The sequence below is a fragment of the Galeopterus variegatus genome, unplaced genomic scaffold (genome assembly GCF_000696425.1).
Source record: "Galeopterus variegatus unplaced genomic scaffold, G_variegatus-3.0.2 Scaffold1410, whole genome shotgun sequence".
Lineage (NCBI taxonomy): Eukaryota > Metazoa > Chordata > Mammalia > Dermoptera > Cynocephalidae > Galeopterus > Galeopterus variegatus.
The window spans coordinates 339,907-366,143 of record NW_007727521.1 but is presented as its reverse complement, the minus strand read 5'-3'; the positions used below and the strand labels follow the sequence as shown (position 1 = coordinate 366,143).

Below are 26,237 nucleotides of genomic sequence, written 5' to 3'. Positions count from 1 at the left end.
ATAACACAGGCCTATTTTTATAATGAAGTGGTGAACATCTCATGTAATTTATTGAATACTATATTGATAGGGAAAAACAGAATACTGTATAGATATCACTGTAATGTGGAAAAACCGTCATTTAAACTAGCGTTAAGTCGGCGACCATCTGTACCACAGGGAGTGGTATAAACTAGTCACGTCCTGGCAGTGTGGACCAGAGAGTGGGCCTGAGTGGGACAGACTCGCTGGTGGCAATTCTTTGGACAAGCTCTTTCAGTCTTGGCTTCCTCATCTGTAAAATGAGGCAAAGAGCAGCCACCTTTCAAAGCTAGTAGGACTGCAGAGACCATTGACATAAAGCAACTGGCAGGGCTAGGAACATGGCAGGCCCGATGCACCTTATTCCTTCCCCCTCCTCACGCCTTTGGCACAAGCATATCATTAGTTGGTCAGTAACCTATAGTGCATTTTGTGAACAGTGGCTGACAAAAGCGAATCTGTGTGGTTGTGACCTGCATTTAAAAATACGCAATAAGAACAGACAATGCCAGAGTAATGGCAGGTACTGTTGGTGACGCTCTCAGTACACACATTCTCATAGGACATGATGGAAAATGTATTTCTGACTGTATAGATCATATTCAAAAAGTGTGAGGGCATATAAACCAAAAAATTGAAAGCAGGAACTCTAAGAGATATTTGCTCACCATGTCCATAGCAACTCACGATAGCCAAAAGGTGGAAGCAACCTGAGTGTTCGCTGATGGATGAATGCATTAACAAATGTGGGTTTATACATATAATGAAGTATTATCCAGCCTTAAAAAGGATAAGAATTCTGATGCATTTGCAACATGGATGAACCTTGAGGACATTACAATAAATTAAATAAGCCAGTCACAATAGGACTGTATGATTCAACTTACATGAGGAAGTCAAATTTATAGAGAAAAAAAGTGGAAAGGTGGTTTCCAGCAACTGGGAGTAGTGGGGATCGGGGGGTTACTGTTTAGTGGGTACAGAGTTTCAGGTACAGGTTGGGAGGATAAAAAAGAATTCTGGGGATAGATTGTGTTGATGGTAGCATAACATGTGAATGCACTTAATGCCACCGAACTGCACATTTTATGTTATGTGTATTTTGCCACGACGAAAATTTTAAAAAACGTTAAATTACAAAGTAAAAAAAAAGTATGAGGAACCCACCTAGATAACACGCTGAGGGGAGGTACATTTAGATGGAGCTTGCTCATAGGGGAAAAAGAAGGTGTGAGCCTCTGGGGACAGGGGACAGAGGAACAGACTTCCTCCTAGTGTTGCTGGAGAACTCCCTTCACAGACCTTCCTGTCTGGTTTAAGAACTCAGAAGATAAGGTCTGCAGTCTTGTTCTGTGATGCGTAATTTACCATTGACATTCTCGTGTTTTAGTGTTTTAATCTGAGTGTTTTAATCTTGAGTGTTTTAATCAACAAATACAGGAGCAACTTCTAATCTCCCTCTTGGGTAAAACTGACATGGCCCTCCTCACCATCTCTCCTTCAGCAGTGCTGCCCAGGCCAAAGCTGACCCCGTGGTGCCCAAAGGCTGGTCAGGGTCTTCCTTCCTTATCCACTGGATAAGCCACGTCCCCCTGCAGGCCTTCAGTCTAGATTGTGTATCTGCATAATATACATAATGAGGGGTCTAAGGAACCCTAAAGGGCCCTTCCTGCTTCATTTTTTAATCTTGGTGTCTAAGAGTTGGAGAAACAGGATGTCGCTGACTTTCTCTAGGCAAAGGTTGTATGCTGGGTTTCTCATTTTCTTAGCTGACAGGATCCTGGCAAATCACTTACACAACTACAGAAAGGAGGTCTTTGGGGACATACACCTCACAGACTAAAAGATCAGCCACAGTTCATCATTTTAGACACAGATTGCTATTGCCAAAATAAATATCAGGAAGGTTTCAGTTTCTATGAAAAAAAAAATAACATCTTTTGGTAACAATTCTCAAATCGACTTTGATCTCTCAACTTTTAGACCCTATAATATGGTCAGCTTGTGTGGCCTTATTTGATGCATGTGCATAAATGATAGACTTCAGTATGCACTCTTGTGCCTGGATTCTTTCATTTAACATGATGCTTCTGTGATTCATCCATGTTGTAGAGTGTGTGAGCAGTTTGTTGCTTTTTGATTAGAGGTATTCCATTGTATGAATATACCACAATTGTTTATTCACCAGTTGATGGACACTGGGGTTGCTTCCAGTTTTTGACTAGTATGAATAATGTAGCTATGAATATTCTTGTCCAAATCTTTTTAAGGTCATATGTTTTTCATTTTTCTTGTACTAATGCCTACAAATGGAATCGTTGGGTCATGCAATAAATGTATAAGAAACAATCAAACAATTTTCAAAAATTGTTATACCGTTTACACTCCCAGCCGTAAACCATGAGAGTTCCAATTGCTCTACACCCTGGCCACGGTTTGGTGTTGTCAGTCTTTTTAATGTGAGCCATTTCAGTGAGTGTATAGTGGTATCTCACCATGGCTTTAACTTGTATTTCCCTAAGATGAATGTTATCAGTGAAAGGTGCCTTTTCATCAGCTTCTTGGCCATTTATGTATCTTCTTTTGTTTGTCCAAGGCTTTTGCCCATGTTGAATTGTCAGAGTTCCTTATATATTCTGGATATAAATTATTTGTCAGATATATGAGTATTTATTACAAATATGGTCTCCCAATTTGTAGCTTGCCTTTTTGTTTTGATGAGGAGATGTTTTTAATTTTGATGAAGTCCAATTCAACAGGATCTTCTTTTATGTTCCATATTTTTGTGACCCCTGTAAGAAATCCTTGCCTATCCCCAGGTTGGGAAGATATTGTCCTAAATTTTCCTCTAGAAGTCTTATTGTTTTAGCTTTTATATTGAGGTCTATGATCCATCTCAATTATGTGTGATGTGACATTCACTTTTTTCTCTAGTAGCTGTTTGGCACCATTTGTTGAAAAGATGTGGCTTTCCTCACTGAACTGCTCTGGTGCATTTGTGGAAAATCAATTGACCAGATGAACTGGGTTCATTTGTATGTCGTATGTCAATGCCACGCTATCTTACGCTACTTTAGGTTTGTAATACGTCTTGAAATCAGATACTGTAAGGCCTCCACCTTCGTTCTTCTTCAAGGCTGTCTGGCTACAGCAGGTCCTCTGCTTTTCAATAAAACTTTCAGAATCAACCTGCAAAACCGTTTTCTACAAAAACGTCCTGCTGGCCTTTTGATGGAGATTGTGTTGAACCTATGGATCAGTATGAGAAAAATTGAGATATCGACATTATGAAGTCTTCCAATTCACAAACATTTCTCAGTTCAGTTGTCTTAAATTTCTCTCATCGATGTTTCTCAATTTTCATTGGACAGGTCTTTTACATCTTTTGCTAAATTTAATAAGTATTTTATGCTTTTATGTCATTGAAATGGAATTGCCTCATCGATGTTTCGCAATTTTCATTGGACAGGTCTTTTACATCTTTTGCTAAATTTAATAAGTATTTTATGCTTTTATGTCATTGAAATGGAATTGCTTTTTTAAATTTCACTTTCCAATTGATTATTGCTAATAAATAGAAACACAATAGTTTTTTGTATATTGACCTTGATAAATTTACTTATTGATTCTAGTAAGTTGTTTATTAGATTCTTAGGACGTTCTCTTTAAACAATCATTCCTTTCAATCTTTATGTCTATTATTTCCTTTTCTTGCCTTATTGCACTGACTAGAACTTCTAGTACAATGTTGACTGTACAGAGGCGGTATCACTGGTATTTCCTGATCTCAGGAGGAAGGTGTTTAGAGCTTCACTGGAGAATACGATGTTAGCAGTAAGTTTCTTTTTGTGGGTGCCCATCATCAGGTTAAATAAGTTCCCTTCTAGTCCTAGTTTGCTGATATTTTTTCTTTTTAAATCATGAATAGGTATTGCATCTTGCAAAATGCTTTTTTTTTTTTCTTTTTTGTCTTTTTTTACTGACCGGTAACGGGATCGCAACCCTCGGTGTCGCGCCCGTACCGGGGACCAGCAACGGGATCGCAACCCTTGGTGTTGCGCTCGCACCGCGCTCAGCCAGTGAGCGGGAACCAGTCTCCACATGGGATCTGAACCCTCCGTGGGAGCGCCGCCGTGCTCCCAAGCAGCGCACTCTCCAGAGCGCCACTGGGCCGGCCCGCAAAATGCTTTTTCTGCATTTATTTATATGAACATATGTTTTTTCTCCTTTATTCTATTAGTATGATGGATTACATTAATTGATTTTCTAATGTTAAACCAATCATGCATTTCTGCAATAAATCCTATTTAGTCATAATAAATCATATGTGTTTCATATACTACTGGGTTGCACATGCTAATTTTTAAAAGAATCTTTGCATCAACGTTTACGAGGGACACTGGATCATAATTTTCTTTTTTTATGAGGTTTATGTCAGGTTTTGGTATCAGGGTTATACTGATCTTTTACAATGAATTGGGCAGTTTTCCTTCCCCTCTATTTTCTGAAAGAGTTTGTATAAGACTGGCTGTTCATTTGTTGGTGTTCCATTGGTATAAACATTTCTTATAAAAGTTTTGATAGAATTTACCAGTGAAACCATCTGGCCCTGGAGAAATTTTCTTTGTGGAAAAGGTTTGATTATAAACTCAGTTTCTTTATTAATAGCAATAGGATCATTAAGATTTTCTATCTGTTCTTGTGGCAATTATGATAGATTCAATTTTTTCAAGGAAATTGACTGTTTCACCCAAGTTGTCAAATTAATTGGCACGAAGTCACTCATAATATCTAATTATCATTATTTAAGTATCTGCAGGATATGTGGTGATATCCCCTTTTTCATTGTTGATATTGGCAATTTGTCTTTTCTTTCTTATTTTTCTTTATCAGTCTTGCCAGTGTCTCATTAATCTTATTAATTTTTTAAAAGAATCATATTTTGGCTTCTAATGAATCATATTTTGGCTTCTTTTCTCTATTGTTTGTTAGTCTCTGTTCCTATCTTTATTATATACTTTCTCCTATTTATCTTGGGTTTAATTTATTCTTCTAACTTCTTAAAGTAAAAACATAAACTATTGAGGTTCACTTTATTCTCTTCTAACATAAGCATGCAAAGCTGTAAATTTCCTTTTTATTGTGCTTATTGTTTTGGTGAATCCTACAAATTTTCATAAATTACACTTTCGTTTTCATTCAGTTAAAATTACTTTCTAATTTCCTTTGTGATTTAGTCTTTAACTCAGAGATTATTTACAAATGTTATTTAATTTCCAAATATTTGGATTCTCTAGATATTTTATTGCTATTGAGTTACAATGTAATTATGTTGTGAAAATAGAACATACTCTGTAAGATAATCCTACAAAATTTATTGATCCTTTTTTTACATTGCTCACAGTAAGGTCTACCTTGGTGAATGCTTCATGGGCATTTTAAAAGATTCTGTATCTTACACTTGTTGGGTGTAGTGTTCTATAAAAGCCAATTAGGTCAAAGTGGCTGATAATGTTTTTAAAATATTCTATATACTACCTAATATATATATATTTTTTCCTTTTTTTTTGTCTTTTTTTTTTTTCGTGTCTGGCAACGGACCGCAACCCTCAGTGTTGCCCCCGCACTGGACCGGGACCGGCAACGGGATTGCAACCCTCGGTGCTGCGCCTGCCCCTCACTCAGCCAGTGAGCGGGAACCGGTCTGTATGTGGGATCCGAACCCTCGGCGGGAGCGCCGCCGTTCTTCCCAAGCCGGCCCCAATATTTTGTTTAATTTTTCAAAGAATTGCTGAAGAAAGAGATGATAAATCTCCAGCTATGACTATAGTCTTGTTAGTTTTTGTTTCATGTATTTTGAGGGTCTGTTAGTAAACACATACATATTTATGTTTGTTATGTCTTTCTCATTAACTGACTTTGTTAGCATTATAAAATGTCCTTTTTGGAACTCTCCTACATTGTTGTTGGGAATGTAAATTGGTACAGCTATTGTGGAAAACAGTATGGAGGTTCCTCAGAAAACTAAAAATAGATCTACCTTAGAACCCAGCTATCCCGCTACTGGGTATATACCCAAAGGAAATGAAATCATGTAAATGTCAAAAGAAAAAAATTAAAGAAAGAAATAAAATGTCCTTTTTTACCTCTTATAGTACTCTTTGTCTTGAAGTCTATTTGGTAGTGTTAATACAGTCACACCAGCTTTCTTATACTTACTATTTACACTTTATTTTTTCCATCTCCTGGCTTTATCCTATTTGTGTTTTTATATTAAAAATGTGTATCTTGTACACAGCAGGTAGTCTTGATTCTTTTATAGCCAGTTTGATAATTTTTTCCTTTTAATTGGACTTTTTAGTCCATATACATTAATGCAATTATTAATATGCCTAGGTTTTTTCTATTGATACCTTCTTATTTTTTGTTTCTGTTCTTTCTTTCCTGACATCTTTTGTGCTAATCTAGATTGTTTGTTTGTTTGTTTGGTACTTTAATTCTTCCAATGTTTTTTTAGCAATGTTTTTGTTTTTGTTTTTGCAATACTGCCTTTTGGTAACGTTTTTAGTCATTTTTCTGGGTATTACACTATGTATCCTTATCTTATCACCAGTCTACTTAGATTTAATATTGTGCTTTACAAAAAATGTAAGAACCTTGCAGCTATGTAATTCCATTTGCCTTCCCTTATCCTTTGTGCTATTTTTGTCATATGCTTTACATCTATGTACATAACAAATTCCACAAAACACAGTATTTTATTGCATCCATTATGCTATTTTTATATTTACCTATATGTTTATCATTTCCTATAAATACTTCCTTCTTACAGGTCTGAGCTTCCATCTGCTATTACTGCCCTTCAGCCTGACAAATTTCCTTTGTCACTTATTGCTGTGCAGGCCTGCTGGAAATGAATTCTCTCAGATTTCTTTTTGTATATCCCAAAATGTCTTTATTTCACCTTCAGTTTTGAAGGAAATTTTTGCTTGATTTAAAATCTAGCTTGACAGTTCTTTTTCTTTCTCTTTTTGTCTTTTGGTGCTTTAAAGATGTTTTTGCATTGTATTGTAGCCTTCATGTGTGTGATGGGAATTCTTCAGTTAACTGTATCATTATTCCCCTGTGTATAGTACATCATTTTTCTCTGGCCACTTTTAAGATTTACTCTTTATCTTTAGTTTTCTGAAGTGTCCTAATTTGTTTTTTATTTTTATTTATCCTGCTTGGGACTTGCTCAGCTTCCTGGATTTGTAAGTTAATGTTTTAACCCAGTTTGGAGAGTTTTCAGGTACTATCTTCAAATATTTTTTCTGATCTATTTTTTCTCTTCTCTCTTCATTGTTTTTAAATTTCTATTATTCTTACTGTTCTTCGCATTAGATAATTCTTATTGATCTGAATTTAAGTTTACTAATTTTTTATTTTGTCATTTCCACTCTTCACATAACAATATCCAGTGAATTTTTCTTTCAAATATTGTACTTTTCAGTTCCATAATTTACATTTGGTTCTTCTTTTATTTAAAAAAAAAAAAAAAGATGACCAGTAAGGGGATGTTGGTGGTTTCAGCACCACGCTCTCCCAAGTGAGCTAACTGGCCATCCCTACATAGGGATCTGAACCCATGGCCTTGGTGTTATCAGCACCGCACTCTCCCAAGTGAGCCACGGGTCGGCCCTACATTTGGTTCTTCTTAATACTTTCCATTTTTCTGCTGAGATCCCCCATTTTTTCAGTCATGATGAACATGTTTTTCTTTACATCCTTGGACATATAATAAAAGTTGCTTTAAAATTCTTGTCTGAAAATTCCAATATCTAGGTCACCTCAAGGTCTATAATAGTATGGTGACTACTTTCTCCTTTGACTATGGATCACATTTTCCTATTTATTCACATATCTTTAAATTTTTGATTAGATGATGAACACTGTGGATAATATGTTATAGAGATTCTAGACTTCGTTTTTCCTTTAAACAGTGTCGATTTTTTTTCTACCAAGCAATTAAATTTTTAGCTGATTAGTTTAAATTTGTAGATGTTCATTGTTACACTTTATTAGGAAGGATCTGTTTTGAATTTGCCCTTAGTTTTAGGGAACTCCTTTACTTTGAAGATGTAGCCCTTCTGAGGTTTTCAACAGAAAACTTGAGGTGTTTACCAACACCCTCCAACTAAGGTGACATTCAAACTCCAGACTCTACAGGCAATAGCTGTAGGCAGTAGGTAGCAGTTGAAATCTTTGCTCAGCATTTTCAGTTTTCTAGTTAGTGTTTTCCACTGGGTTCACTGGCATCTTCCCCACACACATGAAGTTTAGGGATCATTCAAACATTGATGGGAATTTATATACAGAATTTCTTCTGTGTGGCTTTATTCTCCATTGCTTACTTCTTTCTGGGATTTCCTCCTCTAATTCCCAGCCACTCTGGAAGCCCTAAATTCCATCCCATGACATCTCAAGCTATTACAATTGTGGTTTTCTCTTTGAGTTCTAGTTGTTCTTTGTGAACTGAGAAATGCCCTCAGGAGAGAAGGTATATAAATGTATTTCTCACTCAGTCCATTTTTCTTCTTTCAAGTATCAAATTTCCTACATTCTCAGCCTTCTTTTACTTAGACTTAAAAGTTTTTTTGTTTTTGTTTTTTAAATATTTTGTTCAGAGTTTATAATAGCTATGTTCAGGAGAGTTAGCCTAATATATGCCTTCCATCATTAACATAACTGGAACTCTGTCACAGGTATTTTAATTTATGTTTTTGTGTGTGTCTGCACATGCACGCGCACATGTTAAGATTAAATTGCTCCTTTCATCTTCCTAAATATTCATAGGATCACTAAATATCCTGACAGGATCCTCAGGTGTTTTCCAGACTACTCTGTGCTACCAGGCAATGACTGTCTAAAACCAATTATGACTAATGTCCTGTTTTTAAAGGAGGCCAATGAGAAAAGATGCTTCTTTAAGGTAATGAGCTCTTATGTCTGGAGGTTTCCAACTTTAAACTAGAATTAAAGCATATTAGTCCATTTTCTGTCACTTAAAATGGAAAACCCGAAACTGGGTAATTTACAAAAAAAAAAAGAAATTTATTTCTTACAGTTTTGGAGGCTGGGAAGTCCAATGTCCAGGAAACACATCTCGTGAGGGTCTTCCTCTTAGTGACAACTAACTTGTTTACTTGCTCTCCTTATAAAGCCAGCAGAACCACTGCCTAATAAGCCATTAAACCATTTACCCATTGATGGATTAATCTATCCATGAGAGGGAGCACAGTTCTCATGATCCAATTACTTTTCAAAGGCCCTACTTTTCAAATACCATAATCAGATTTCCTACCCTCTTAATACTGTTACAATGGGGATCAAGTTTCCAATACATGAACTTGTGGGGGACACATATGGCCCATAGCATTAATCCCATATAATGGCTGTAAATGACTCACAGGGTCACAGAATTATATAGCTAGAGGGTAGAGGCATTACTGAAGCCAAGTCTCTCCCACCAAGCAATGAATATGAAAGAAATACCATTCCTAGTGCTTTGTGTTTGTTAGCTCCAGTTTACTTTGCTCTGCTTTACCCCTTTAGCTCTCATGCAGCCCATAATTTTTCATGTTTTACTTAGGTTTTCTTCCCTTGTTCCATTTTCTGAAGTCTGTATACTCCTGTATTCTGAGTCATTCTGATTGCTCTGACTCTTAATGCTATGAGCTGAAGTGTTTTCCCCCAAAATTCATATGTTGAAGTATTAACCACCAGGACTCAGAATGTGACCTTATTTGAAGACGAGAGTCTTTATGGAAGCAATCAAGTGAAAATGAGGTCATCAGGGTTGGCCTTATTCCAACATGACTGGTGTCCTTACAAAAAGGGACACAGAGACAGATGCGCCCAGAGAGAAGAGGATGCGAAGACACACAGGGAAAAGAAGACCATCTACAAGCCGAGAAGAGAGGCCTGGAATCTCTCTCCCCTCTCATCCTCCCCTCACAATCCTCAGAAGGAACCAACCCTGTCGACACCTTGATTTGGGTCTTTCAGCCTCCAGAACTGTGAGAAAATAAGTTTCTGTTGCTTAAGCCACCTAGCATGTCGTACTCTGTTACGGCAGCCTTAGCAAACTAATACACTTACCGCTTAATGAATAATCTGATCCCAGTTTTTCTACTTGACTCTGACTCATGGCTTTGCTTTGTCTCTTGAGACCATTTAATCCTCAGTATGGTAAATGGGCAAAAATCAGAAGGTTTATATTCTAATTTATCTCTTAGGTCGAATGACCTTTCTGATCCTCAGATTCCTTGTCTGGAACATGAGGATGCTGTCCCTGCCCTAATTACCTAAACCAAGCTCAAAGGAGGTGCTGCACAGAAGAGTGTAAATTGTTACGCAAACGTAAGGCATCCTGAGTCTCCCTCTTCACCTGTAACATGTCACACCTCTTGCCTAATTACAACACAACCACTGTTAGCGGGCACTTTGAGAGGGTTCACGTTTAGAATTCTCCACTCGAGAGAAATCCTTGCAACCTCAGACTTTGTTTCTGTTATTTCTAGATCAAGAGGCAGGATGTGAGGCAGATGACTATGAAACTGCTTTGCTCCATGAGGCGGGAACGTGGCAGGATGCTTCCAGCTTCCACCATTCCTTTATCCCCAGCTGTTATTTCTAGATCAAGAGGCAGGATGTGAGGCAGATGACTATGAAACTGCTTTGCTCCACGAGGCGGGAACGTGGCAGGATGCTTCCAGCTTCCACCATTCCTTTATCCCCACAGGGTTTAAAAGTAATTCCGCAGACGATGTTATTCTTACACATGTTATCAGAAATAAGGTACTGAGTCATAGAGATCAAGTGTTTTAGGGAAAGAACTTTTTGGAAATACATAAAGGAATGAGAACTTCAGTGGCATATCAAACTACATGAACAAAACTGGTAACTACTGAATGTGATTTTTAAAATACGGAAAAATTAGATATAGGACGCTAGTAGCTTTCCATTATATTTCGAATGTTCCTTTGTCTGTCCTTAAAGTAATTTTGTTACCGAGAATTTTAAAAATTGTTGCTTCTATAATACTTTTGTAAACTGATTTATAAAAAATATAACTTACTTCCAAACAGCTTACATTTTAGTTTCATAAATTCTTATCTAGTCTCAAATGCTATTCAAAAGAACTGACTTTTTCAATGATTCTACCCTTTTCAGTTCTCTATAATGCCTCAAGATGGCATTAAAACCCTTTTTCCATTACATTTTACAGCACAAAAGTTTTAAAAATTAGTAATATTTTGAACTATTTAAGACCAATCACATTCATTATACCATCAGAAACCATGACAATGGAGGTATTTAGACTTTTTGTGCAATATCTTAAGAAAGACAAACATATAATCACATCTCTTATGAAATATATAGCTATCCTTTTCAAGCCAAAGGATCATTTTAGACTGAGAAACAGATCTTGGACAAAATAAAACACTCAATATTATATCACAAACCATGATTTCTCATGAACAGCACTTTAAATGCTTGGTAATAAGAGCACTGATCCACATACAGATAAATTCACAAAGGCTGTCATTTAAGAAAACACATCTTACTCTTCAGAATTGATAAAAATAAAGATTTCTGAGGAGCAAACTGTTATGGATTCCTGTGAAGCTAAAACAAAATCATTTGTCAGCTCATAAATTATTTCATTTACATGTTGGTATACCAATTTGGCATCAAATTAATCAATAAACATGTATTTGCATTCCTTGAATATTAAGAAGAAAAAGATAAAACAGTGAAGGACACGTTTTATAAATGTCTTTTCTTATCTTTTTAAAACTGCTTTTGTTAATTAAGAAACATCGACAAACTCTTGGGATTCCAGACATATCTATAACTGTATTTTTCACATAATTCAGAGGTGAGATTGCAGGTGGCAGGCTTCGAAAATGACTTTGGTAAGTCACAGGTGTGTGGGCCAGAATATTTCCCAGTGCATGGAGTTCTGCAGTTCGTATGACAGTGCTAAAAGTCTCCAGCCAAAATCTAAAGGGCTTATCTCTCTTCTACCCCAAGTACACCCTTAAATCTCAGTACAGTTCTGCTTCATAAAGGGGATCATGTGCATTTTCAATATTCCTCTTAACTATGCTAAAGTATAAAGACCTCAAAATGCATCTGCACCCAAAGGCATTTAAAAAGGCATTATCATGAGAAAAGAGAACCCTGGGCGTCCTTCCATTATTATTATTTGTACTAAAAGATACTTGCACTATTTCACTTTATAAGGCATATTAAAAAACAGACATCTCTGACAGAAACAAGAAAGACTTACGATGTATTCGATGTGCCATTGTCTGGACTCTCTGGCTCGACATCACCTTTCTCTTAAAAAGGAAGCAGAAAAAAGTACCGACATGTGAGTCTTACAGTCTTCAAGATTTAAGAGAGATTAAATATATTTCCACGCTCCTATTAACAATCTTCCAAAATGTGCAGCAGGAGGCTTTTAAAACATCTTTTATTGTCAGAGAACTGGATTTGCAAAATAATTTCTTCTATGCAATGCAATTGCCCAGGCACAGATCTTGAGTAGGTACTAAAGAGCTATTAGCAAACAACCAGAGGCTTGGAGTGGAGACCTTGCCAGAAGATGAATATCTTACAGATGGAACCTGCTCCTTCCACTGCATTTTATAGAAAATTTAAGCATTAGCATTCTAATCTATTAGCATTCTAAATCCAAGGCACTTTGAACTTTGATCCCTTTTGGAACACAAGTCAGACCAGATCAGGCTGAATCAGAATGCGGAGGAGAGAATTTTACAGAACATTGAGGTTGCACCATAGGTCACAAGATCCCCTCAAACTATACTCCAGGGGAGCCTTGGCAGTAGGTTTTGAGGCTCCCAAGTTAAGGCAGAGTAAGATGTAAACCAGAAATCTTTCCTGACCATCTGCAAGGCTAGATAAAGAAATGTTTCTATGGACTATGGTCATTGAGGATTGCACAGGTTTTAGATGCGGGAGCCTAGACCCAGTTCACTTTTTGTAGTTTTAAAGTGCAAGTTCCTCTTGCAATAGGCATAGTGCGATTCCTAATCCTCGACCAACTGGTAGTATGAGCCATGCATCCTCATAGTATAAGGAGCTTCTTTTTATTTCCTTGAGGTGTGGGATGAGGCGAGAAGGGTCATTGTGACGGGAGCAGGAGTGAACTGTGGCAGCTGATGGTCATGCGGTGCCAGCAGCCGAATAAACCCCCGCGAGGGTTGTGAGTTGCGAGCACTGGGCCTGGTGGTGGCAACTTGCTTTGCTGTGCTCTTTCAGATCAGGCCTGGAGATCACCTAGAATTTCTCATGCTACTGTTCAGGCCCTCATGCTGACGCACTGTACTGCATCCTTTTGTCAGCTGTGAACATTAGTTTGTGGTCACCTAGTCTCAGGAATGACCCCCTGAATTACATAATGAACACACTCTGAAGATACTGTCCAAACTGAACTCAAAAGCAAACCTTATTCTCTTTTTCTAATAGGAATAACAGTTGTGAGAAAAAGAAGACATAGTTATTTATAGTTTGTACATCTATCTCAGACATAACTCCACGCCGTGTGTACGTAGTTCCACAACAACCATGAGGGACACCTACTTTGTTAAAAATATGGTCGGTTCAGGGGAAAATCAAAAAGCCACAAAATCAGTTTGAACTGCCTTGATAACAAACACTGATTTGACAGGGTCCTGATACATATGAAAACATGTTGACGTAAAGGCAAAGGCAGCAAATTAATAAACTTGCTCTAAACCTCACACTTTTATATTATATTTTGTCTTCCAGACCCGGTCTGTGGTGCACTCACTTAGGAGACATATAAGGCCTGGTCAACTGGCTTCAGTGCTGGAAAATAACCTAATTTATTACTTTCCAGAATCATTTTTCCACAATTGAGCAACCACAATTCCTGCCATAATCTCAAAATAGAGAGAACACCTACATTATGTAAAACAAAACTAAGTGGAGGTTTAATTTTTCTCAAATATATTGATCCTTTTTTCCCCTTTAATTTGGAGAAATTGATTACTTTCCCCAGTCCATAGCCTCTGGTAGTCACCATGTCCCATCATAATCAAGAGTGTAAAACAGCAAGCTTGGCAGCAGTAGGCAACAGCAAACATTTCCAAACAATTTATGCCAGAAAACAGGAAATCAATAATAAAAACAAAGACATTGTTTGGATGTTTGAATAAATATGTTTTACCTTTACCAATAATGCTGCCAAATAACCTGCAGGACACAGGCTTTACTGCACGTGGGATCTAGGGGCTGCAGGAGTTGTGGGCTGGCTTCAGCAGGGGACAAAGCTGCAACTGATTATCTCTGTTCTTAGCAGCACTCACTTATGTTGTGGCAACAGGGAAAACAGAACGGGTTCTGGCAAATAGGAAGGATACAATGGGGCCAAACAGGACGTTTATGGACAATCTGAGAGTGAGCATCTCAGCAACTTCAGTGCTGATAATAAATTAACCTTTCTGGGGAAATGTAAGCTCAGGATTGAGAGTGGAATTAAAACTATTTTTGTTCTTCAGAAAGGATAAAACACAAAATTCCTCCCCCAACAACATCTAGAGATTCTAGGTGGTGCAATTTCTAAAGTTAACTAGAAATTTTAAATGCATAAGCTATTGAGAATCATGGTCTCTTTATCAGGACCTGAGGGAAAATGATGAATGTAAGCTTGAAAATTCTCAGTAAGAGATGTTTTTAGTTGGGTAGGCAGGAGATGTTTCCGTGCAGCCTCCAAAGAGGACTGTTTGGGTCATCCTGTTTTTATGTCAGCTGTTTTCATAACAGATGCCACACTGGTCTCTTTGGGAGGCAACCTGTATCGATCATTAAAAAGCTGAACATGAAAGACTGGCTGAGGTGCAGGGTGGTCATTCTGTATGTGGAAATACAGTTACAGAGAGGAAGAGGGAAAAGATTGAGCCACAGAAAGGAACATCCATGCACAAATGTATATATGTAAATATATTTGTAAATGTATATGTATATGTGTGCATCATATATGTATTTTCATCTTGACATTCTGTACTTGTCTGCCTGTGCCTTCCACAGTGCCTAACATTCACTAGGTGCTCAGTGTTTGTCTTCTGTTCTGATGATCTGTCGCTAGTACAGAATCCCATGCAACAGTGGGAAAAGAGGTTTAAGGCACACTCACCACTGGCGTGGATACGTCGTTTGGGGTATGAAATAGCTTGAAGGCTCCAAGAGGCCACTTAAAAAAATCACAATAGCTACCTTTTTAATTCAATAAACGTACTGAGGACTTACATGTAGGGTACTCTGTCTGCTACACATAAAGATAAATAACATAATTCATGCTCTTTAAATACTTAAATTGGCTGCAGTGCTAGAGTGTCATATCTCCATTAATAGTGTTATATGGACTAAAGCAGTTTTTTTAAAAGGGAATCAAAATAGACCTGCATTACACTGAATTCTGCTGCAGAAGAAAGTTTTGCTATACAATGCAATTTTTAAATATGATTACATTAGAAGTAATCCGTGTTCATGTATTCAAGTAGAATAACTTGAACAGTAGAAATAAAGTAATGACTTTGCTTGCTTTTGTCTTGAATTGTTAGCCCTTCCATCGTTGCCCTAAGTAATATATTTATGCTTTTATTTCTAGATGTATCAACTTTAGACAGTACCTAATTTCTGATATGAAAAACAAGAGATAAGGTATTTAATATACTTATACTGCCACCTCCCCTCCCTTACAATTTTATTAGTTATATTATCAACTTCATCGTCTCTAGCAGTATTTGTAACTTTAAACATGTTTCATCTTCTATTTCTTGATTAATCAACTTCTGACAGTCTCTTTTCTTTTATGCTGTATAAAGTAAGGAATCTCACCCATCTGTTTTTCCCTCCCTCCTTTCCTCTCTCTCTCACACACAACTCGAAACAGCTGTACCTTTCCTTTTACATTGCCAAGATTTAAAGTACTTGCATATTTATACTCTGTTTAGTAATTATTAATGAATCATCCTCATTCATATTAGTTTAGTTGTTAGTTTAATTTTTGGACTTGCCTACAGGTCAGTTAGAAAAATTATGAACCAATAATGAGAATTTATAATATTGTAACAATATAAATCTTAGTCACTAAAGAACAAAAGTAGTCTGAGTGGACCTGCACAGAAGGAAATTTCACTAAAGGTGAATGAGAGCAAATGTTCCGTGCACTTATGTCAAATGAATCTCACTGTTATACTCCATCATGCCATGGATTAGTTTGTCTCAAGTAAAGGCTGTGCCTTTTCCTAAAAAATAGTTAAATAAAGCATGCATTTAAGGTACATAAAATCTTACATTTCCATGAAATGTATATAGACAGTTTTAAAATATTAAGATGAATTAACTGGGAAAACACCTTTCAGGCCAGGAACAGAACATTGCCAAAAAGCAACCCAGAAGCTCCTGAGTGCCTCCACCTGCTGGTGACCTCTTCCCACTGTCCCTGCCAGCGATCTAGCAAGGAATTCTGTGTTAATCATTCCCTTTTGTTCTTGATAGTTTTACCATTCCTATATGTCTTAGTAAATAAACTATGCTCTGGTGGTGCCTGTTTTTAAACTCGATGTGAACGGAATCATCCTGTGGGCATTCGTTTGAGACTTAATTCTGTCACTCAGAATTATGATGTTTGGATTCAGCTATCAGGACGCATGGTTTTGGTTCATTCATCCTCACTGCTGTGCAGCACCTATTGTATAAAGATGTCGTGAGTTTTTTATTTGTTCTCCTCCTGATGGGTATTTAGATTTTTTCCATTATGAACAATGCAACTGCAATACTCAGGAACATCATTCCTTGTGCACACAGTAGGAGTTCTGGGTTGTAGGGCTCGCATACGTCCAACTTTACCAGCAAATCCTACACTGGTTTCCAAATTAACACTCCCTTCCATAGCGTGTGGGACCTCCTGTTGATCCACATCCACACCAACACTTGCTTTGGTCAAACTTTTAAAGAATTTTTTTTTTTTCTTTTTCGTCTTTTTTTGTGACCGGTAATGGGATTGCAACCCTCGGTGTTGCGCCCATACCGCGACCGGCAACGGGATCGCAACCCTCGGTGTTGCGCCCGCACCACGCTCAACCAGTGAGCAGACTGGTCTCTATATGGGATCTGAACCCTCGGCGGGAGCGCCGCTGCGCTCCCAAGCGCCGCACTCTACCGAGTGCGCCACCGGGCCGGCCCTAAAGAATTTTCTAATTTAATAACACAGAATGAAATTTTGTTGTAGTGTGTGTAGTTCTCTGAATGCTAATGAAGTAAATATTTCGTATTTGCACTTTTGTGTCATTTCTTAAAAAACATTTTTAAGTATTATTTCTTTTTTTATTCATAGAAGCATTTTATTGCCTCAATATAAATTATATATATATTTACATACAAACACACACATATATAATTACTTTTCCAGAGTTGGCCTTTTTAATACTCTTTTTTTTTTCTGGTATATTTGGATGATTCTAAGTTCTTAATTTTAATATATTTGAATTTATTGATATTTTCCTTTATTATACACTTTTTTTGTGTTTTATTTAAGAAAAACATCAGAAGATGTTCATATTATCTCTGAAAGTGAATAGTTTTACTGGTCTTTTAAAAATACCAGGATTGGTTTTTGTACGTATATGGTATGGGGTGGGAGTTAATTTCATTTTTCTCTCTATAGATAAAAAATTTCTCTGATACTGTGAGAAGCCCATTGTTTCTCCACTGATCTGTATTAGAGTCCAGTTTTCATATATCTGCGGATCTGTTTCTGGGTCCTCTATTCTCTTTCAGTGCTCAATTTGTCAATTACTGCCTTCATTAGGTAGCTTTATTTTTAATATATGTATTTGTTAATATTGAGAAGGTAAGGCTCCAACCTTGTTCTTCTTCAGAAGTGTCTTAGCTATTCTTAGCCCTTTTTCTGTCATATAAATTTGAGTATCAGCTTGTCGATTTCCACATATACAAAAGTTGGGAATTCGATTAGAGTTGTATTAAATCTGTAGAACAATTTGGAGAGAACTTGTATCTTTGAATACTGCATCTTCCAATCCATGTACATGGTGTTATGCATCTCCACTTACTTAGGTCTTCTCCAATATCTTTCGATAGTTTGTTAATTTTCTCCATTCAGGTCTTAACATATCTTTTGTCAGACTTGTTGCTTAGTAAGTTATAGTTTTAATGCAAATGTTAAAATTTTTAAAAAAACTGTACAAGGGTACTTCACAAAGTTCATGGAAAGATTTATTATCTTTCAATTCTGTCTTTCCATGAACTTTCTGAAGTATCCTCTTATTTTTCGGTTATTAGTATAGGGAAATGCAATTGACTGTATACACAGCAAACTTGCTAAATGTTCTTACTAATCCCAATAATTCACTTGTAGATTCTTTTGAGTTTTCTACATAGGCAATATAATTTAAGAAAATAAGTTTCGTTTTCTCCTTTCTAACACACACACACACACACACACACACACACACACACACACACACACACTTTTTTTTTCTTTTGCTTAGTTTACTGTCTTGACCAAAGATTTCCAGCACAATATTGGATAAAAGTGGAAACCACGTCTCATTCCTAATCTTTAGGGAATGCTACAAATATTTCAACATTAAGTAGGATGTTTGAGCTAAGTTTTTTTTGCAGATACTGTTATTGTGTTAATTAAGTGGCCTTCTATTCCTAATTTGCTAAGAATTTTTTTTTCAAATTGTATATAGTGAATTTTATCAAAAAATTTGAATTTACTGAAATAATCATATTTTCTCCTTTAATGCTTTAATATATTAATTTTCTAAAAGGAATCCAATTTTGAATTCTTGGAGTAAACAATTTCTTAATTATGAATTACATTTTAAAATATATTTTACACTTTGTGGGATTAAATCTAGTAATACATTGCTTAGGATTTTTGCATTTATGATCACGAATGGAACTGGCCTGTAATCTCTTTTTCTTGTACAGTCCTTATCAAGTTTTGACATCAAGATTATGATGGCTTGATAGAATTAGTTGGGTGTGCTGCCTCTTTTTCTATTCTCCAAAAGAGAATATAAGTTTGGAATTACTTCTTCCTGTGAATTTGGTATAATTCCTGGTAAAACTGTCTAGCCCTGGAATTGTGTGTGTGGAATAATTTTTTAAATTACTGAGCCAACTTTTAAAGTGGCTATAAGATTATTCAGGTTACATATGTAAATTTCATACAAAACATACACATATACATATTCGTGTGTGTATACATATATATAATGTATATGTGTGTGTATATGTATATATGAAACCTGAACAACCATTTCAATCGTATTCATTTCATCTAATTTTGATAAAAGCATGGCATAATTTTGCTCACAATATCTTTTTATCTGAAGCATCTGTGGCTTCTTCCCTTTTTTCGTTCCTAACAGGTTTATTTGTGCCTTCTCTCTTTGTCTTGATCGATCTCTCTAGGAAGTGTGTCAGTTTTACTGTACTTTCAAAATCTGTGGCTTCTTCCCTTTTTTCGTTCCTAACAGGTTTATTTGTACCTTCTCTCTTTGTCTTGATCGATCTCTCTAGGAAGTGTGTCAGTTTTACTGTACTTTCAAAGAACAAACTTTTGGCTCCATTGACTTTTTTGTTTGTTTGTTTGTTTTTGTAAATCTCCTTTCTGTTTGCTTTGGGTTTATTTTGCTCTTCTTCATCTAACCTCTTAAGATGGAAGCCTAGTTAATTAATTTTTTTTTTCTTTTCTAGTATGAGCATTTAAGAATACTCCAATTGAGCGACATCCCTCAGTTTTAATATTAGGTATTTTTATTATCTTTTAATTCCAAATATTTAGTAATATCTACAGTGCTTCTTAATTTCTAAACATATGTGTTTTCACTCCTAATTATCGTTTTTTTAAGATCAGTTTCTAATTTAATCATACTGTGGTCAGATACTAAAGTCAGTATAACACTGATCCTCTGAAATTTGTTGAAACTTGCTTCATAAGCCAGTATGTTGTCAATTTTCATAAATGTTCCTTGTATGTTTGAAAATATGCATATTCTGCATCTGTTGGGTTATGTGCTCTTGCTAATTGCCTTGTTCAAATCTTGTATATGCTTACTGATTTTTTTCTTTTACACATTTGTGGGGTATAGTGTGTTGTTTCAACACAGGCATATACTGTGCAATGATTCACTTGAACAGATAGCATCGTTTTGTACCCGTTAGTCCACCACTTCTCCTCCCACCCACCTGCCTCTGGTAGCCATAATTCTACTCTCTATTTTAATGAGAACCATTTTTTTTTAAAGATTCCACATGAGTGAGATTACACGAAGTTTTTCTGTGCTTACTTCACTTAATGTGATGATCTCCAGTTCCATCCATGTTGCTGCAAATGGCAGGGTTTCATTTTTTAATAGCTGAATAGTATTCCACTGTGTATGTACACCACAGTTTCTTTATTCATTTGTCTGCTGATGAGCATTTAGGTTGATTCTATCTGCTGCCTACTGCGAATAGCATTGTGAGATTTTGTCTTTGTTTGCATTATGTAATAATTACTAATTTATGTTTACATATTCCATTAAGATAATGGATTTCTCCTAATAACTTGGTTAATTTGTGCTTTTGAAATTTTGAAGGTCTGGAATTCACATGTTTAAAATTCTTCTGTCTGTATGGAATGTCGTTGTGTAGTGACCCTCTTTAATTCTAGTATTGTTTTTTCCTTCAAGTTTATTTTTCTGGTATTAAAATAAATACACCACCTTTCTTTTGTTGCCTGGCATATATTTTCCTATCCTTTATTTCCTCAACTTTTCTGGATCTTTAATCTCTAAATGTGTCATTTAAATAGCATAGAGCTCGAGTTTTATTTTTAATCCATTTGGACAATATTTGTCATTAAATCATAGCATCAAATCCATTTGTTTAAATTACCAATTTAATTTCATTTATGCCACCAAATTTTCCATATACTCTTTCCTTTTCTATTCTTTACTACTTTTGGATTAGCTGATATTTTCACATTCCATTTTTAACTTCGTTTGTAAGATGTTTTTCACATTTGGTTTGTAGTTAAACACCCTTTTCCTATAGTTTAGTGATAACCCTAAAAATTGAAAATGCTTATTTAATTTATCAAAATCCAAAGTTAATATTTTTACCATTCTCCCAAATAATTACCAGAACTTAGAAGATTTTAATTCCAAATTCTCCTCTCCCTATTTTATGCTTTTTGTGTATTCCGATCATACTTTCATTTTTATTACTTCACAAGATATTATTATTATTGTTCCATATCAATATTATTAAAATTTTCCCATATTCACTGTTATTACTATATTTCTTACACTTTACATTCCTTCTGAACAAAAAACATCTTTCAGAACTTTTTTGTGAGCGTCTACTGGTGGCAAAATTTCCCAGTTTTTGTCTAAACATATCATTATTCTTTAAATTTTCTTTTTTTTTTTGGCAAGACACAATTCTAAATTAACAGTTACTTTCTCTCTACTCAGTGAAGTTACAATTTCACTGTCTATGGCTCCTGCTGCTGCTGTTCGTCAAGTCAGCAGGAAGTTTGTTGCCTTCTTAATATTTTGATATTAAAGGGTATTTTAAGGTTTTTTTCCTTTATCTATGTGTTTTGCAGTTTAACTGTGTATCTAGTGCGGACATCTTTTCATTTATCCTGCTTAAATATTCATTGGGTTTCTTGAACCTCTGGGTTAATGTCTTTCAATTCTGGAAAATTCTCAGCCATTACCTCCTTTAGTATTGCCTCTTTCCTCTGTCCCTTTCTGAAATTCTAGATATATGGCAGACTTTCCCATTTATCCCCAAGATTTAACTTTCTTTTCCTATTTAATATTTGCTTCTCTAGGCTGCAGTCTAGATAATTTCTTAAATTCAGCTTTCCAATTCATTAAACATTTCTCAGCTACATCTAATGCACTCTTAAATCTGCCCATGAAAATTTTAATTTCTATTACTGTATAGTTGGCCCTCCATGTCTGTGGGTTGCACATCCATGGATTCAACTGAGAATTGAAAATATTCTGGGAAAAAAAATTGCATCTGTACTGAACATGTACAGACTTTCCCCTGTGATTATTCCCTAAACAATACAACTGTTTTACATAGCATTTACATTGTATTAAGTATTATAAATAATCTAGGGATGATTTAAATTATACGAGAGGATGTGCATGGGTTATATACAAATACTGCACCATTTTACATCAGGCACCTGAGCATCCGTGAATTTGGGTATCCACAGGAGTCGTGGATCCAACTCCCCAAGGATATTAAGGGATTGTGTTACTTTTTCATTTCTAGAAGTTGTGTTTAGCACTTCTTCAAATCTTCTTGCTGTTTACCACATTTCCAATCCTCTCTTTCATTTCCAGAAATTAAAGTAAGGACTCTGATGTTCTATTCTAGGCTAGATAATTCCAGTATCTGAATTAGCAGACTAATCCTCTGCTGTATGTTATTTTTGCTCTTGCTCATGGTCACTTGTTTCCTTTTACATAAGTGTTTTTGGTTGTGAGTTGTTCATTGCCCTGGAACTCTATTTCTATTATTATTTATTCCTCTCTATTTGCTTTGTTTTCTTTTTCTGGTATTCCTATTAGGTAGATTTTGACTTCCTACCCTGATTGATTTTCTGTGTAACTTAATTTCCACATTTTCTAGCTGTGTTTTGCTTTAATTCAGAAAAAAAAAAAGTTTTCAGCTTTACATTCCATCTCTTCTATTTTTTATTTTGTCAATCGTATTTCTAATTCTCAAGTGCTCATTTGTTCTATTCAGAAAAAAAAAAAGTTTTCAGCTTTACATTCCAGACCAAATATTACCCATCTCTTCTATTTTTTATTTTGTCAATCGTATTTCTAATTCTCAAGTGCTCATTTGTTCTGTAATTGCTTCTTTTCATACCAATCTATTCTCTTCCTATTTATTACAAATAATTTCAAATCTTTCTGAAGACTTTAATTATACTTAAAACTCTTTTCTTCTTCTCTTTGAATTAACTAGATTTCTTCTGCAGCCAGTACTTCTTTTTTTTGGTGCTCATTGGTTACATATTCAAATTTCTGTATAACAGTTTGGTTAACAAAGGTAACTGGCACAGATTTCCTGGACTAGCATACTGATTGATCTTTATAGCACACCTGATCCTTGTAGGAAAGGCCTGATTTGGGGCTTTTTGTACATGGAGAGGGTATGTTGATCAGAAAGTTTTATTTAGGGTTCAAGAGAAGAGAGGCCTCCAGGCAAGCCGGGAGCCCACACCCTCCTTCTACATAGCCCCCCAACAGAAGTGCGTAGAATTTTTGTTTATTTCTCTCTTGAGGAAAGTTGATTCTTCTTCCAGCACTCATCTATGTCTGCTTTTAAGATGTGGTATTATCTTAGAATCCTACTGTTTCTCTCTTAGGTATCAGTTCCCAGCTAGAGGTTCTAGTCATCCGTTCTTTCATTTTAGCATTTATTACTGTGGTTTTTGGTCTTTTGGGGTTTTTGAGAGGATAATCTGACTGAAAGCTGTGTATGAGCTCCAGCTAGGACNCTACCCTGATTGATTTTCTGTGTAACTTAATTTCCACATTTTCTAGCTGTGTTTTGCTTTAATTCAGAAAAAAAAAAAGTTTTCAGCTTTACATTCCATCTCTTCTATTTTTTATTTTGTCAATCGTATTTCTAATTCTCAAGTGCTCATTTGTTCTGTAATTGCTTCTTTTCATACCAATCTATTCTCTTCCTATTTATTACAAATAATTTCAAATCTTTCTGAAGACTTTAATTATACTTAAAACTCTTTTCTTCTTCTCTTTGAATTAACTAGATTTCTTCTGCAGCCAGTACTTCTTTTTTTTGGTGCTCATTGGTTACATATTCAAATTTCTGTATAACAGTTTGGTTAACAAAGGTAACTGGCACAGATTTCCTGGACTAGCATACTGATTGATCTTTATAGCACACCTGATCCTTGTAGGAAAGGCCTGATTTGGGGCTTTTTGTACATGGAGAGGGTATGTTGATCAGAAAGTTTTATTTAGGGTTCAAGAGAAGAGAGGCCTCCAGGCAAGCCGGGAGCCCACACCCTCCTTCTACATAGCCCCCCAACAGAAGTGCGTAGAATTTTTGTTTATTTCTCTCTTGAGGAAAGTTGATTCTTCTTCCAGCACTCATCTATGTCTGCTTTTAAGATGTGGTATTATCTTAGAATCCTACTGTTTCTCTCTTAGGTATCAGTTCCCAGCTAGAGGTTCTAGTCATCCGTTCTTTCATTTTAGCATTTATTACTGTGGTTTTTGGTCTTTTGGGGTTTTTGAGAGGATAATCTGACTGAAAGCTGTGTATGAGCTCCAGCTAGGACAGGGGTGAAGGAGCAAGGTGGAGGAACGGCCCAGATGTTGCTAGCAGTGCTGGCAGTCCACGCCTGCTCTCTGTTGGGGTTGAGTGGAAATCTGGAGGCTCTCCTGGGGCTCCCCAGGGCTGTGCCCATCACCACTAAAGCTCGTTCCTGTTTGTTTGATTCTTTTTTCCTTTTTCTGGGTCATGACCTTCTCTGCTCAGGATTATTTTTCAGCAGGGTCCTATTACTTTCTGTTTTCCAGAAACTAAACTAAATTTCTGTTTTGCTAATGGCATTTCTTCCTGTTCTCAGTGTTATTCTGGATTTATTTCCATTTCTGTAGCTTTATAGTGAGTAAGTGGATTCTGAAAAGAAGGAAAGAAGCACTTAAAGCCCAGTCTGCCACCTGAACAGGAAGTTCTCATAACTTTAAAAAGTGTAGACATATGTCATCTATTTTAATGTTTAAGTTTCTTAATGCTTAATAAAGTTCCATTTTATAATATTAAGTTCAATTGATCAGTAATTCAGCAAACTACCTTTTAAAAGGTCTGAATTGAAAATCACTTTCTGTTTAATTTATACACTCTTTTCTCTTAGTATCTATATAACAGTGTTTCTAATTTCAAAGATTAGAACAGAAAAAATTGGCCTAAAGTAGTAAGGGTTAGTAATGAATCCACATATACATATTTTGTTTATTGTTTCTCTGAAGTTCAGTCTTTCTCTATTTCCTACATGTTTACTGGAGTCGTGATTCCAAACCATAATGTCTCCAAACCAAATATAAAACAGCACAGGAAACGCTGGTGGGATTAGCTCTCCTAAAGTTTCAAATGTTCTATAATCTACAGAGAATGCTCAGGTTTTTAAATAGGGATATTACCTTTTTATACATGTGCTTGACTTTTGGGGGAAGATTTATTTGAAAAATACAACCTCCCCCCCAAAAAAAACCCACCAAAAATCAAAAAACAAAAAAACCCCTACCCCAGAAAAGAGAAAGCCAATCAAAAACCTTTCCGAGACAATAAAATGCCAGAGGGTTTTGTACCAAACAAAGAAGGTGCCACTTCATGTTTCATAGAAGAAGGGTCTGTTTTTACGTAATCCAAATAGTACTACAAGCATGTGAGTATGAAGACATACCACAAAAATGTGCCGGATGCATACAAAAATCACAGTCCATAGTTCTTGGACAAGAATTCAATCTCACAGTGAAATGAGAAAAACAGCCTTCTTGGGAATCAACATAGTGAGATGGAAAGTCTGTGTCTTTGGGGCAGAGATCCCCAAATTCAAATCCTAGCTGCCATTTTTGAGCCACGTGACCTTGGGCTAGTTATTAAGCTCAGAATCTCATTTTGTTCATGTGTAAAATTGAGACAGTAATGCCTATCTCATACAGCTACTGTAAGGATTAGGAGAAATAACATACGTCAAAGTACACAGAAGGCACTCAGCTATTTCCTTTGCTTTTCTTTCTCTCAAAAACTGCAAGACAAGACAAGGTACATTTATTCATCTATTATATCCTCCCTTTATTCTGAACATTTTGACTCAAACGGTGAGAAATGGTGAGGAACACAGCAGCAACTCTTCAGTATGCTCTAGTGTCGGGCATATGATGCTAATGCCTGCAAACCACGTGGACTTAACCAAGCATTTCTTCTGACTCTTTTCTTTACTATTGCATTGATCGTTTTCCCCAGATTTTATGTCCCTTGGGATTTCACCTCCTCCCTTGTGCCTGTACCACGGGGGGGGGGGGGGGGGG

The 26,237-nt window shown here is 36.1% G+C and overlaps 1 protein-coding gene across 1 annotated transcript in view; it reads right to left on the bottom strand.

Annotated features, from left to right (window-relative positions):
- AFF3 (AF4/FMR2 family, member 3) overlaps positions 1–26,237 on the bottom strand; it is a gene marked incomplete at its 5' end in the record, with an annotated part of 456,956 nt that overhangs the window by 180,860 nt on the left and 249,859 nt on the right. Inside the window, one exon of the mRNA XM_008576823.1 lies at positions 12,359–12,410. Within this exon, the coding sequence (XP_008575045.1) occupies positions 12,359–12,410 (52 nt within the window). The remainder of the gene's footprint in view (positions 1–12,358; positions 12,411–26,237) is intronic.